Source organism: Nerophis ophidion, linkage group LG26, assembly GCF_033978795.1.
Source record: "Nerophis ophidion isolate RoL-2023_Sa linkage group LG26, RoL_Noph_v1.0, whole genome shotgun sequence".
NCBI classification, from domain to species: Eukaryota; Metazoa; Chordata; class Actinopteri; order Syngnathiformes; family Syngnathidae; genus Nerophis; species Nerophis ophidion.
This window is the reverse complement of record NC_084636.1, coordinates 13,231,869-13,247,978: the sequence shown is the minus strand read 5'-3', so window position 1 is coordinate 13,247,978 and position 16,110 is coordinate 13,231,869. Positions and strand designations below refer to the sequence as shown.

The following is a 16,110-nucleotide window of genomic DNA, read 5'->3' as shown; positions in this document are numbered from 1 at the left end:
TGTAAAATATATCATAGTAATGATTAACTTTTCCTTAAAAAAATATTTGTTGTTTCTAAAAGGGCCAAACTCAAATACACTCTATTGCCAAAAGCATTTGGCCACCCTTCCAAATTATCCGAATCAGGTGTCCTAATCATTTGGACCGGCCACAGGTGTATAAAATCAAGCACTTAGGCATGGAGACTTTTTCTCCAAAGTCAACTGTCTGCTTTATTATAAGAAAATGGAAGAATTTGGGAACAACAGCAACTAAGCCATGTAGTGGTAGGCTACATAAACTGACAGAGAAGGGTCAGCGGACGCTGAAGCGCATAGTTGTTACAGAGCTCCAAACGTCATGTGACCTTCCAATTAGCCCATGCACAGTACGCAGAGAGCTTCATGGAATTCAAACCATACATCACCAACATGACTGTGCACCAGTGCACAAAGCAAGGTCCATAAAGACATGGATGACAGAGTCTGGTGTGGATGAACTTGACTGGCCTGCACAGAGTCCTGACCTGAACCTAATAGAACACATTTGGGAGGAATTAGAACGGAGACTGAGAGCCAGGCCTTCTTGACCAACATCAGTGTGTGACTTCACCAATGTGCTTTTGGAAGAATGGTGGAAAATTCTTATAAACAGACTCCGCAACCTTGTGGACAGCCTTTCCAAAAGAGTTGAAGCTGTAATAGCTGCAAAAGGTGCACCGATATCATATTGAACCCGATGGGTTAGGAATGGGATGGCACTTCAAGTTCGTATGTGAGTCAAGGCAGGTGGCCGAATACTTTTGGCAATATAGTGTATGTCAAACATTGTTTTAAAGGCCTACTGAAATGAGATTTTCTCATTTAAACGGGGATAGCAGGTCCATTCTATGTGTCATACTTGATCATTTCGCGATATTGCCATATTTTAGCTGAAAGGATTTAGTAGAGAACATCAACGATAAAGTTCGCAACTTTTGGTCCCTAATAAAAAAGCCTTGCCTGTACCGGAAGTCGCAGACGATGACGTCATTGCTGTGATGGCTCCTCACATCCTCACATTGTTTCTAATGTGAACCTCCAGCAGCAAGAGCGATTCGGACCGAGAAAACGACAATTTCCCCATTAATTTGAGCGAGGATGAATGATTTGTGGCTGAGGATATTGATAGCAAAGGACTAGAAAAAAATAATAATGAAAAAAAAAAGGAAAAAAAGAAAAAGAAGGCAATTGCATTGGGAGCGATTCAGATGTTTTTAGACACATTTACTGGGATCATTCTGGGAAATCCCTTATCGTTCTATTGTGTTGCTAGTGTTTTAGTGAGTTAAATAGTACCTGATAGTCGGAGGGGTGTGTCCAAGGGTATGTTGACGCCAGTGTCTGAGGGAAGTCGACGGCAGCTGCATGGACGGCGCAAGCTCCGCAGACATCCGGTAAGAGGCGACTTTTTACCACAATTTTCTCACCGAAACCTGCCGGTTGACAAGTGGTCGGGAACCATGTTCGCTTGACCGCTCTGATCCATAGTAAAGCTTCACCTCCGGGAATTTTCAACAAGGAAACACCGTGTGTTTGTGTGGCTAAAGGCTAAAGCTTCCCAACTCCATCTTTCTACTTTGACTTCTCCATTATTAATTGAACAAATTGCAAAAGATTCAGCAACACAGATCTCCAAAATACTGTGTAATTATGCCGTTAAAGTAGACGACTTTTAGCTGTGTGTGTGTGCAGCGCTTATACTTCCTTAAAACCTGTGACGTCTTGCGGACACGTCATTATTACATGACGTTTTCAAGACGAAACTCCCGGGAAATTTAAAATTGTAATTTAATAAACTAAAAAGGCCGTATTGGCATGTGTTGCAATGTTAATATTTAATCATTGATATATAAACTATCAGACTGCGTAGGCCTTTAATTTGCACATAATCCTGAAATTAATTTACATTATATTTATTACTGTTCTAAGTGTACTGTAGACAAACGCTTAATGTTCAACAACATTTTTTTTCAACACAGATTTTATCAGTTTTGAACACAGTAAGTTACCAAATATGGTTCCAGGTGAAATGTTAAAGTTTGGTCATTTTAGTTTTGAGTTGCTCCAAAAGATACATTATAAAGGCAATAAAGATTTTGTGTATTTTCCTCTGATTAAAGTACAGTGTAAATTCATCTGACTTCAATAATCACATATTTGAAAATGAGATCCGGCAAGGCAATCTGTCCCAACTCCAAATATTGACTAAACACGATTTTGGCAAAGCTGAACCGTCTGCCATAAACACTCTGACACGTTCCTGTGACATGATAGGCTCTGATAAGATGCACAGCTTGAGTACATTGTTTACTTTGGGAATCCAAATCTGCCGTGTCATAACGGCTTCCCCATCTGCCAAACAATGTCCCCCAAAAAGGCAGCATGGCGTGACTGGTTGGGATTTGAGAGAGAGCCACCCACGCTCTCAAGAGTGTGGGTGAGCGAGGCGGGGAAGTGTCCCGATTGCTGCCCCGGGGGCCTTTTTGGAGGAGGCTCGGAGGTGTCAGTGAGCTCCAACAGGCGGAGAACACGCAGGGCTTTAGAACTCACTGACAGGTTTACTGGGGGATTTGTTCTTGCAGACTCTGCATTCTTAGATTTGAAGTGGAGAGAAAGCTTCTTATCTCTAAAGAGCTTATTAAAGCCCGCTGGACAGAGGAGCAAACAATAAGGCCAGACACAAAGGAACTCAACGCTACATGTACACACATGCAGACAATGACTCACCACAGCTGGAAAAACAGAAGAACACACTGTCGTGAAAACATATTTTTGAAAAATGTTCAAGAAAAAAATGTGTTCTAGAATGTTGTGTCTTTCAAAGGTGTTGTTCAAAAACAGCAACACTTGTTATTTTATACTTGACAAAACTTTAAAGAAGTCATATTTTAAGCCTCTGTTGCATGCATAATTTGATACAAAATACATTTTTTATCCTTTTGTATTGAAGGGGAAAATGCAAAATTACTGTCTATTTTAGCCTGGGGGTGTCACTGTATGAAATATAGGTCTAACTGAGACCTACATAGAGCTTTTTGTTTCATGCTTCTACGACATTCCTACTGGAAGTTAAAGACAGTTTTGTCTGTGTTTTCTTCCTAGGGGGCGCTAGAGCGCAATTTTGCATTTTGGGGTTTAGTTTTTTGATTAGATCGCAATTTTTGCCAGTCCTGATATGTGTGTCAAATGTGGTGAGTTTTGAAGCATGTTAAGGGGGTCAAATTACAGCTCAAAGAGGCGGCGGTATAATAATAATAAAGAATTAAAGCTGCAAGCAGCGATGGACGGGACCGACTTTTGCTGGTGTTTCCTGCCTTTACCCATTCAACATATATTTACCTTCACATTACTTACCTTCCCTGCATCCTCAGGGACGGCGTGGCGCAGTGGGGAGAGTGGCCGTGCGCAACCCAAGCGTCCCTGGTTCAATTCCCACCTAGTACCAACCTCGTCACGTCCGTTGTGTCCTGAGCAAGACACTTCACCCTTGCTCCTGATGGGTGCTGGTTGGCGCCTTGCATGGCAGCTCCCTCCATCAGTGTGTGAATGTGTGTGTGAATGGGTAAATGTGGAAGTAGTGTCAAAGCGCTTTGAGTACCTTGAAGGTAGAAAAGCGCTATACAAGTACAACCCATTTATCCTGGGGTCACATTGGTGCTTCTGTCTGTCACCCATACATGCTGGTGCCTTCTGCCATCACCCAGACAACATATATTTTTCTGCACATTACCTACCCTCTCTGTATCCTGGAGTAAAAGTGGTGCATCCTTCTATCAACCAGTTAACATATGTTTACCCGCACAGTACCTACCTTCTCTGCATTGTGAGGTCACACTGGTGCTTCCTGCTTTTAAGCGGCCATCTTGAGACGGCAGGCTCGTAAAATCGATACCGTAGCAGTTAGAAAATCTCTTTGAGCAACATTTAATCAGAAGGGTTCAATCTCTTTCCTGTGCGAGTTTGAAGCCGACACAACAAACACGCTCAGAGGAGATAATGTTTGAAAAAAGGTGACGGGTTTTTACAAATTTTTGTTTTGAAGGGGTAATTGCCAACTGGGCTTCACGGTGGCAGAGGGGTTAGTGCATCTGCCTCACAATACGAAGATCCTGGGTTCAATCCCAAGCTCGGGATCTTTCTGTGTGGAGTTTGCATGTTCTCCCCGTGAATGCGTGGGTTCCCTCCGGGTACTCCGGCTTCCTCCCACTTCGAAAGACATGCACCTGGGGATAGGTTGATTGGCAACACTAAATTGGCCCTAGTGTGTGAATGTGAGTGTGAATGTTGTCTGTCTATCTGTGTTGGCCCTGCGATAAGATGGCGACTTGTCCAGGGTGTACTCCGCCTTCCGCCCGATTGTAGCTGAGATAGGCGCCAGCGCCCTCCGGGACCCCAAAAGGGAATAAGCGGTAGAAAATGGATGGAATAATTGCCAACTTCCTGTTGATTTTTGGTGAAGGATGTCAATTATTAAAATGTAGGTCTAAGTGAGACCTACATAGAGGTTTTTGTTTCATGTCTCTACGACAGGGGTGGGCATTACGTCGATCGCGATCGACTGGTCGATCTCGGAGGGTGTGTCAGTCGATCTCAAGCCAGGCATTAAAAAATATACATAAAAATGAGCAATCATCAATCATACCAAGACTTCCCTTTCGTCAGTTGTTTGACATTCTCGGCACCCGAGGATCTTGTGAGATGATGCTGGATGCTACAAGCTCATATTTAAGAAAAAAATCACTAACAGGGCGGACACAGAGAAACACATTTTATTTCTAGAGACTCCGTACCTACTCTCAAAAATCTAAAGACCGACTGCACAGTTCCTGTTTTCACCATAAAAGACCTGTTTCATCCTGCCTGTGCTAACAAAATAAGAGTCTCAGAAAGCTTGCGTGCACAAGCTAGCAAGCTACGGAGTTTGATGCCAATGTATTTCTCCCCCGCCCTCAGCGACCGCTTTCTCACTTGCTTGCCCACCCGCACACTCACTGACGTCACTCACCTGCTGCCGGACATTAAAGGGCCACACACATATGCTACTCTCATAACAAAGTGTTTAAAAACGAGTATGCAAGTTGGACAAATGAAATGCCAAATCCAACCACTTTCATGTGGTATTGGACAGAAAGGAGGACTTTTTTTTTCCTCCATTTGAAAATGCGGACGTTATCAGCACCACTGTCTAAATCCAATCAATGCAAGTCCATCCATCCATCCATTTTCTACCGCTTATTCCCTTTTAGGATCGCGGGGGGCGCTGGCGCCTATCTCAGCTACAATCAAGCGGAAGGCGGGGTACACCCTGGACAAATACACCAACTTATATTCTTGTCTTCATGAAAGAAAGGAATCTATGTGTTTACATGCTTGTATTATCATTAAACACCATTAACTTGTTAACAAAAATGTCTCTTTCATAAATAAATAAATATAAATTATAAATAGGAATGAGGTAGATCTCCTCGACTTGGTCAATTGAAAAGTAGCTCACCTGCAGAAAAAGTGTGAGCGCCCCTGCTCTACGACATTCTTACTGGAAGTTACAAGCAGTTTTGTCTGTTTTCTTCCTAGGAGCAGTTTTGTCTGTGTTTATTCCTAAGGGGCGCTAGAGCGCAATTTTAAGTTTTGGGGTTTGGTTTTTTATTAGATTGCAATTTTCGCCAGTCCTGATGTGTGTCTAGTTTGGTGAGTTTTGAAGCATTTTAAGGGGGTCAAATTACAGCTCAAAAAGGCGGCAGTATAATAATAATAAAGAATTTGGCTGCTGCCCCCGTGACTAAGCCCGGTAGAAGATGGATGGATGGATTATTACACACAGAAAAAGTTGTATAAACATGTGTTATACATCAGTCTCATAATAATAACAGTTGTAAAGTGGCTTGGGCATTTTATAAGGACGCTTTGGTGCCGCCATTTTGTGCCTAAGTTCCACCAGGAAGAATCAGGGAGTTGTGTTGTGTACACAAAAATTTTGGATTGCAATTTTTTTTTTTTCTATTTTCACCCAATCTCACCCACATTCACACACTTGATGCCATGCAAGGCGCTAACCACGACCCATCAGGAGCAAGGGTGAAGTGTCTTGCTCAAGGACACAACGAATGTGACTAGGTTGGTAGAAGGTGGGGTTTGAACCAGGAACCCCCAGGTTGCTGGCACGGCCACTCTCCCAACCCCCGCCACGCCGTCCCCACCTGGTCTCCAAAAACATGCACCTGGGGAGAGGTTGATTGGAAACACCAAATTGGCCCAAGTGTGGGAATGTGAGTGTGAATGGCGGCATAGTTCGGTTGGTAGAGTGGCCGTGCCAGCAACTTGAGGGTTGCAGGTTCGATTCCCGCTTCCGCCATCCTAGTCACTGCCGTTGTGTCCTTGGGCAAGGCACTTTACCCACCTGCTCCCAGTGCCAACCACACTGGTTTAAATGTAACTTAGATATTGGGTTTCACTATGTAAAAGCGTTTTGAGTCACTAGAGAAAAGCGCTATATAAATATAATTCACTTCACTTCAATGTTGTCTGTCTATCTGTGTTGGCCCTGTGATGAGGTGGAGACTTGTCCAGGCTGTACACAGCCTTCCGCCTGAAATGCAGCTGAGATTGGCTCCAGCGACCCCGAAAAGGACAAAGTGGTAGAAAAATGGATGGATGGAATTTTTTTCATTTTTTTTTTTTGCTCAAAAATATTTCAATCAGCGTCAATCCAAAAAAGGTTAACACGTGAAGTTATTTTTCAACTCAATGAATGCCCATATTTAAATTTCGAACAAATTGCGTGGAATAAGTCATACATTAGAGTTGCGCGATATCGATGTTTGATGATATATATCGTATTTCCTTTAACATATAGTATGCGCCTGCCTTGAATTGCTGCCGGGTCAAACTCGCTTCCCAAAATAATTAGCGCATGCTTAGTATTACCGCTTGGTCAAACTCGTGACGTCACGAGTGACACTTCCCCTGTCATCATTTTCAAAATGGAGGAGGCTGATTTCAATACCGGTAATTTGAAATCGCATAAAGTGGAAGAAGAATAAGAGCTATTCAGTAGGATTTTAGGTCCAAGCTTACATTACACTCAATTTTTTACTGCATGCCTTTGGTAAGTGCCGAAGTGAGAAGAGGTTTTAAAATAATTAGCGCATGCTTACTTTTACCGCATTCCTTTGGTAAGCGCAGGAGTGAGAAGAGGTTTTAAATTAATTAGCGCTCCTGCGGCAATTCAAGGAAATACGATAACTTATATACATTTGGCCAACGATTGAGATTTTAATACTCTCGTCATACTGCCATAATGCATGCTGATGACACATTCTTGCTGCATCACGCAAATTTGACAGCGACAAGCGAACGGCTGTGTACTCAACGCAATGTAGCGTCCTCTCTAGTGAGATAGCAGCTAACTAATCCCCCGCCTCAAAATTCGGGGAGTTTTCGTGCATATTAAGGGCTTGAAAAAGGCGATTAAACTCAGAGAATAATCAATCAATCAATGTTTATTTATATAGCCCTAAATCACAAGTGTCTCAAAGGGCTGCACAAGCCACAACGACATCCGCGGTACAGAGCCCACATAAGGGCAAGGAAAAACTCACCCCAGCGGGACGTCGTTGACAGTGACTATGAGAAAACATGGAGAGGACCGCAAATGTGGGCAAGCCCCACAGCAAAAGCAATGGATGTTGAGCAGGTTTAACATGAAAGTCCAGTCCATAGTGGATCCAATATATCAGTGAGAGTCCAGTCCATAGTGGATCCAATATGGTAGCGAGAGTTCCGTCCATAGTGGGGCCAGCAGGAGACCATCCCAAACGGAGACAAATCAGCAGCGCAGAGATGTCCCCAACCGATGCATAGGCAAGCGGTCCATCCAGTGCCCCTCCCGAAAATCTCCCAGGGCGACCATTCTCCCGAATTTCTACCGATTTCCACTCAGACAACAATATTGGGGGCGTGCCTTAAAGGCACTGCCCTTGCGTGTCGGCCCTATCACATTGTATTTACGGCTTTTCACACACACAAGTGAATGCAACGCATACTTGGTCAACAGCCATACAGGTCACACTGAGGGCGGCCGTATGAACAACTTTAAAACTGTTACAAATATGCGCCACTCTGTGAACCCACACCAAACAAGAATGACTCTCTAGCCTCTGGTGAGGCCTTTCGCACTCTCTGTTCCCTCCATCCCTGCTTGCTCTCTTTTTCTTTGTCTTTGTCTGAACTTACACACATGGCTACCCGACTTGTGTCCCTCCCGCCCCCCCTCCACAAGGGAAAGGGGGGCAGAGGAGAAAAAAAGAAAAGAAACGGCAGATCAACTGGTCTAAAATGGGGGTCTATTTAAAGGGTAGTGTATACAAATGAGTTTTAAGATGGGTCTTGAATGCTTCTACTGAGGTAGCATCTCGAACTGTTACCGAGAGGGCATTCCAGAGTACTGGAGCCCGAATACACCCAAAGCTCATGAGCTTTGGATCATGACCGAAAGGATAAGATCACGGGTACAAGCGGCCGAAATGTGTTTCCTCCGCCAAACTTTAGAGATAGGGTGAGAAGCTCTGCCATCCGGGAGGAGCTCAAAGTAAAGCCGCTGCTCTTTCACATCGAGAGGAGCCAGATGAGGTGGTACGGGCGTCTGGTCAGGATGCCACCCGACCGCCTCCCTAACGAGGTGTTTAGGGCACGTCCAACCAGTAGGAGACCACGGGCAAGACCCAGGACACGTTGAGAAGAGTATGTCTCACGGCTGGTCTGGGAACGCCTCGGGATCCCCCAAAAGGAGCTGGACGAAGTGGCTGGGGACAGGGAAGTCTGGGCTACCCTGCTTAGGCTGCTGCCCCCGCGACCCGACCTCGGATAAGCGGAAGAAGATGGATGGATGGAAAAAAAAAACTTTTATTGCATGCTGTGTTCAAATATTTTAGCATGTCTCTCATACGTTCTTCTTTTGATGAAAGAGAAACCTTGCAATTATTATAAGCACCTTTTTTTTTGTCAACTGCAGCCAAACTTTGAAATGTTTAAGCCGCCTGGGGTACATGTTTCTGTCTAACATCACTACGGACGTTATTGTAATGAGGAATCTTTTGAAGCCGTTCCAAGGACTTGATGTATTAAAAACCTGTTCTAAACAAGAACCGGTTTTCGATTTCCATCCCTAGTTTAGTATGTTGAGGAATAAAAGTCCCAATTGACTACCATTATAAATACAATTTAGAACCGTACAGCCGTTACACATTATAATTATGCATCTGTCTAATTTAATTTTGGAGACAAATAATACAATTTGTCATATTTAGTTTTTGGAATTATACTGCCATATTTTTCAGACTATAAGTCACAGTTTTTTTCATAGTTTGGCCAGGGGTGCGACTTATACTCGGGAGCGACTTTTGTGTGAAATTATTAACACTTTACCGTAAAATATCAAATAATATTATTTAGCTCATTCTCGTAAGAGACTAGACGTAATATATTTCATGGGATTTATCGATTAGAAGTGACAGATTGTTTGGTAAACATATAGCATGTTCTATATCAGGGGTAGGGAACCTATGGCTCGCGAGCCAGATGTGGCTCTTTTGATGACTGCATCTGGCTCTCGGATAAATCTTAGCTGACATTGCTTAATATAATAAGTAATGAATAATTCCACTTGTAATCACAGTGTTAAAAATAATGTTCAAAATATAAAACATTCTCATACACTTTTAATCCATCCATCTGTTTTCTACCGCACCCGTTCAAGAATTTGCGTTAATGGTAAGAAGTTATTTATTTATTCTTGGTTAGTGTGGGGCTTGCCCTCCTGGGGTTTGTCAGACCACCAAGGACCAACATGAGAGCATGTTTCAGGGTTATAATATTGTTTTGTTTTTCAATAAGTCTCTCAGTTGCTTTTCAGCAATTGTATTTTTCTCTTTCGTTTTCGCTCACGCTCTGGCTCCAGCCCCAGCTCCAACCCCGTCTCCCCTCCTGGCTGCTGCTTATAACAGAGCGACAGGTGATTAGATAACAAGGCCCAGGTGGGCCATCTACACACCTGTCGCTGATTTCGAGGCCGGTCCTGGCACACCCCAGTTCGCTGCAGGCCAGCAGGCCACGCCCCTTCCACAGTTAGCTCGAGAATAACAATGTTATTACAAAGAATAAGAGACCTATAATACTCTATAAATGTTGGTCTTACTTAAAAATGCACGCGTTTAGTTTTGTTCAGTGTTCAAAAAAATATTATATGGCTCTTACACAAATACATTTTAAAATATTTGGCTTTTTGGCTCTCTCAGCCAAAAAGGTTCCCGACCCCTGTTCTATATGTTAAAGTTATTTGAATGACTTACCATAATATGTTACGTTAACATACCATGAACCTTCTCAGTTGGTTATTTATGTGTCATATAACGTTGTTGTTCACTATTCTTTATTTATTTTAAATTGCCTTTCAAATGTCTATTCTTGGGGTTGGGTTTTATCAAATAAATTTCCTCCAATAATGCGACTTATACTCCAGTGCGACTTGTATATGTTTTTTTCCTTCTTTATTATGCATTTTCGGCAGGTGCGACTTATACTCCAAAAAATATGGTGTATGGGACAATCTTTGTCAAGTGTTTTCTACTCTTACATGTTTGGCATTCCTATTTAGGACTGAAGAATACTAAGAGATTTAAGTATAAAGAAGACAAAATATGAATCAAAAATGTTTTCCTACACTCTTGACTTCCTGAGGACTTATTCGTGCTGGCGCCACTAAACTTGGCTAAAAAATGATTTCCAAGTGTATCAATAATATATAAAAGAAATTGCTATAAATTAGAGATGTCCGATAATATCGGACTGCCGATATTATCGGCCGATAAATGCTTTAAAATATAAAAAACGAAATTATCCGTATCGTTTCAAAAAGTAGAATGTATGACTTTTTAAAACGCTGCTGTATGGAGTGGTACACGGATGTAGGGAGAAGTACAGAGCAGTTGCGTCTCCTAGTCATACTTGCCAACCCTCCCGATTTTCCCGGTAGACTCCCGAATTTCAGTGCCCCTCCCGAATATCTCCCGGGGCAACCATTCTCCTGAAATTCTCCCGATTTCCACTCAGACAACAATATTGGGGGCGTGCCTTAAAGGCACTGCCTTTGCGTGTCGGCCCTATCACATTGTATTTACGACTTTTCACACACACAAGTGAATGCAACGCATACTTGGTCAACAGCCATACAGGTCACACTGAGGGTGGCCGTATGAACAACTTTAAAACTGTTACAAATATGCGCCACACTGTGAACCCACACCAAACAAGAATGACTCTAGCCTCTGGTGAGGCCGGTCACACTCTCCGTTCCCTCCTTCCCTGCTTGCTCTCTTTGTCTTTGTCTTTGTCTTTGTCTGAACTTACACACATGACCCCCACCCTTGACATCAACGCCTTCACCACTGCTTAATTCCTCTGGGGCTGTGGATGGCTGAGCAGCGCTATACAGCGTCAGCGAGTCTCCTCAAATGATATACATGCCATGTCTAAATGTGTACCATGCTATGTGAGGTTTTTATCCTTGGACTTAGTTTGGACCCCTCCTGAGGGTCTAGCCTTAGACTGATATTTTTTTACTCCCCCTCCTCTCACCCAATGTTACCCTTTTCTCACCTTTTTAAGGAGCTCTGTAAAAATGGCTGATCCGTTGGCGGTCCCGTCTTGTCTCCCTGTAACGTACGTCTGCTCTTAGTGGGACTGTGCCGTAAAATATAATTTTCAGTTCTTATGTGTCTTCTGCATGTTAAGAATTGACAATAAATAATGTGAATCTGAATCTGAAACACATTTCGGGAGAACATCCACACTGTAACACAACATAAACACAACAGAACAAATACCCAGAACCCCTTGCAGCACTAACTCTTCCGGGACGCTACATTATACAGCCCTGCAACCCACCCCCAACTCAAACCCCGCCCACCTCAACCTCCTCGTGCTGTTTTGATGCATGTTAAAAAAAGTAATGCACTTTGTGACTTCAATAACAAATATGGCAGTGTTGGCATTTTATTCCATAACTTCAGTTGATTTATTTTGGAAAACTTTGTTACATTGGCTAATGCATCCTGCGAGGCATCACAAAAAAATTAGGCGTAATAATGTGTTAATTCCACGACTGTATGTATCGTATAGGTTTATATCGGAATCGGTAATTAAGAGTTGGACAATATCGGAATATCGGTCATGGGAAAAAAAAGCCATTATCGGACATCTCTAATATAAATATAACATTTGAAAAAAACCCTAATGATTCCATTCGGAGTAACATAGTCAATGTTAAAGCCGAAATAGTGCAAATATTTACTCCCCAATATATTCTGAGGCTTGTATTAAATGTAACTGCTGTTTGCAATGGTATACAGTAGTGTACAATAGAAGCAGGCATTAAAAGACTCTTTAATGTAGGCATAATTTGTGTTGGAAAAACTGAGTGATTAAGTTTTTATCTGTGCGTGGGTTTTTTCCATTTGCGCTGGAACAACGGTCTCATTTGATATTGATGGGATGTCATACATCCTATCTTAATTTGTATGAAACTTAGATGGAGTTTGCAATGGTAAGCGACGTGCTGGAGTGAAAAACTACAGCAAAACAAGACAGGCCTAAAATAATATGCTTGCAAGAATACGGAAAACCTTCTTTGATTAAAGTGCACTTTGGCCTGTCTCCGAAAAATGTGAAACGGCAATGGAATTTACGTCTTTATCTGTGTCTATTTGCAAAACTGAACATTCAGTGCCATTAAAGGCCTACTGAAACCCACTACTACCGACCACGCAGTCTGATAGTTTATATATCAATGATGAAATATTAACATTGCAACACATGCCAATACGGCCTTTTTAGTTTACTAAATTGCAATTTTAAATTTCCCACGAAGTTTCTTGTTGAAAACGTCACGGAATGATGTGTGTTTGTGACGTTATTGCTTGGAGCGGACATATTAGCTCAGCACCACTTACGGCTAAAAGTCGTCTCTTTTCATCGCATAATTACACAGTAATTTGGACATCTGTGTTTGCAGAATCTTTTGCAATTTGTTCAATTAATAACGGAGACTATAAAGAAGAATTCTGTAGGTGGAAAGCGGTGTATTGCAGCTGTCTTTAGCAAACCGAGACACAGCCGGTGTTTCTTTGTTTGTTGTGAAGCTTTAACACAGAGCGGTCAAGCGAACATGTTTCTCTACATCAACCAGCATGTTTTTGGATGGCAAAATTGTGATATATATCTTACATCAGTGGATTATGCGTCGTTCTCTGCTTCTCTCTGAGACACTGGCATGTTCACCGCAGCCTTCCGACTTTGAGGTATGTCTTTACAATCTCACTAAAACACTATTAAAACAATAAGCAGATAAGGGATCTTCCAGAATTATCCTAGTAAATGTGTCTAACTACATCTGAAACGCTCACACAGCCTTAGCTTTTTATTTTATTTTATTTTATTTTATTTTTTCTAGTACTTCACTCTCAATATCCTCATCCATGAATCTTTCATCTTTACTCAAATTAATGGGGAAATTGTCGCTTTCTCGGTCCAAATTGCTCTTACAGCTGGTGGCTGACGTTATAAACAATGTGAGGATGTGAGGAGCCCTCACACGGGTGACGTCATCTTCCGGTAAAGGCAAGGCTTTTTTATTAGCGACCAAAAGTTACAAACTTTATCGTCGATGTTCTCTACTAAATCCTTTCAGCAAAAATACGGCAATATCGCAAAATGATCAAGTATGACACATAGAATGGACCTGCTATCCCCGTTTAAATGAGAAAATCTCATTTCAGTAGGCCTTTAAATACACCAATAAATTCCTATCATCTATCATGAAAAAAATATTTTATGTAAATCTAGTTTGCAATGCTGTACTGTACTGGCTAGCAAAATAATAAAGAAAGAACTGATCACTATCACATAAGAGTAACAGTCGTAAATAACTCCTAAATAAAGTATATTTTCGCCTGTATTCTAAAAATGAACAACCACAATGTTAGGTATGTCCTTACTGATGTGGTTTTGCCCATGTGTGTATCCTTTGAAACAAATGTCCCATTCCATTTTGAAGTGAATCCGAAAAAATGTGCACGTTTCTTATAATCCAACTTTTCTGCTCGCCACTAATAGGCTGATTTTGTGCCCCTGCAGAGAGAACCATCCCCCACGGTTTGTTCACCCCACTGCTAATTGGCTCGGTATCAGCGGCATCCGTCCTCTGTCTGATCCTAATCATGCTCTTCTACAAGTACCTGCAGGTAAGTACTCCCGCCATTAACTTCATTTGTAATGCTCATGGTTGATTGTTTACCACTCGACTTTGCTCCAGAAACCAAAATACCAGGTACAGTGGAAAGTGATCGAAGGAATTCACGGGAACAACTACGTCTACATTGACCCCACCCAGCTACCGTACGATCACCAGTGGGAGTTTCCCAGAAACAACCTGCGTTTTGGTGAGCATCCAGCAGACTTTTGGCATAGGGGTGTTTTATAACACTGATCTGCGGCGCGTGCCTCGGACCCTAACGGCAAGGTGTGACTTCTGAAAGTAGTGGCACAAAAGTGTCTACATACGAAGAAAAGATTATTATTCCCTCTAAAGGTGGGCATACGCTGTGAGAGTTAAAAATAGAATAGAATAGAATGGACTTTATTGTTATTATATTTGCATACAACCAGATTAAGGACTCCAATTTAAGGTGTGGTAGTGGGAACAAATATGGGCACAAGAGGTAATTGTCAGAGTTAGTTAGTGACGAACCCCAAGATGCAGAGAAGGAGGGAGGCATTTTGCAGGAAAACATGATTTAATTTAAAATAATAGAACTATAACAAACAAAAAGCATGCATGAGGCGGATAACCAACAAAGAAAGCTAGCATGGGAGCTAGAAAATAAAAGGAGCTTAGCATGGAAGCTAGCAAAAACAAATAGGGCTTAGCATGGAGGCTAGCATAAACAGAACCGGGAACAGAAGTCGTTACGTGTTGTGTAAAGACAAATTGGAAGCAGGGAACAAAAAACAGTAAGCTAAAAACATCTAACAAAATATAGCTTACCGCTTCGCTGCAAAGATACGACACGACAGGAGCGACAATACATGACATGTAGCAACCACAAGAGCGACAATAATCCGGCACTGACTGGAGGAACAAAGCAGATAAAATAGAAATCGGGCTGATTGACTCCAGGTGTGGCCAGGTGTCAATCAGCCGCAGCTGAGGGGGAAACAGCGCACAGGGGAAAAAACAGGAAACAGACAAAATAAGAGCGCTGAGGGGAACTAAAAACAGGAAATACTAAACACACACAGAGGAAAAACTAAAACACAAACAAACTGTCAGTGGCAAGCCTGACAGTAATAAAGGAAAAACTAACAATTGAAATAAACAGACTACTATCCAATAAAAATAATAAGCAATCTTGTATGATATACAAAACACTATAGGGATACAAAATACTGCACAATATACAGAACAAGACAAGCGAACCGGACTAATAAATAACAATCAGTGTCGGGCATATTGCACAGCAGGGTTTTAGAGTAGGATAAGGCTGAATTATTATTATAAGTTAAGAGTTCAACATGGTGAAAGCTCTGGGAAAGAAGCTGTCTTGTTCTGGCTCTGATGCACCTGTAGCGCCTGCCCGATGGTAGCAGGTCGAACAGGTGGAAGCCAGGGTGTGTGCTATCCTTGGTGATGCTTTTTGTTTTTTTGAGGCAACTGGAGTTATGTAAATCCTTCAGGGAAGACAGGGGGCAGCCGATGATTTTTTGTGCAGACTTTATGACCCTCTGAATCGCCTGTTTGTCTGCTTCAGTGCAGCTGGCGTACCACACTGTTATGCAGTACGTCAGCAGGCTCTTAACATACTGGTAAAATTTTCATAGTACTGTTTTCAGATTGGCTTTATTAAAATCTCCAGCAATAATGTGAGCACTATTTAGCAGTAGAGAGAAAGCCATACTAACATTAGCATCCGGTGGTATGTAAACTGCAGTGATGATTACTACTGTTAGCTCTCTTGGCAGGAAAAATGGTCGACATTT

The 16,110-nt window shown here is 42.1% G+C and overlaps 1 protein-coding gene across 3 annotated transcripts in view; it reads left to right on the top strand.

Moving 5' to 3' along the window:
* kita (KIT proto-oncogene, receptor tyrosine kinase a) overlaps positions 1-16,110 on the top strand; it is a 228,529-nt gene that overhangs the window by 149,817 nt on the left and 62,602 nt on the right. For all 3 annotated transcript variants that reach the window (XM_061888897.1, XM_061888895.1, XM_061888894.1), the window contains exons 10-11: positions 14,209-14,315; positions 14,387-14,513. In XM_061888897.1, coding sequence (XP_061744881.1) covers positions 14,209-14,315; positions 14,387-14,513 — 234 coding nt within the window. The remainder of the gene's footprint in view (positions 1-14,208; positions 14,316-14,386; positions 14,514-16,110) is intronic.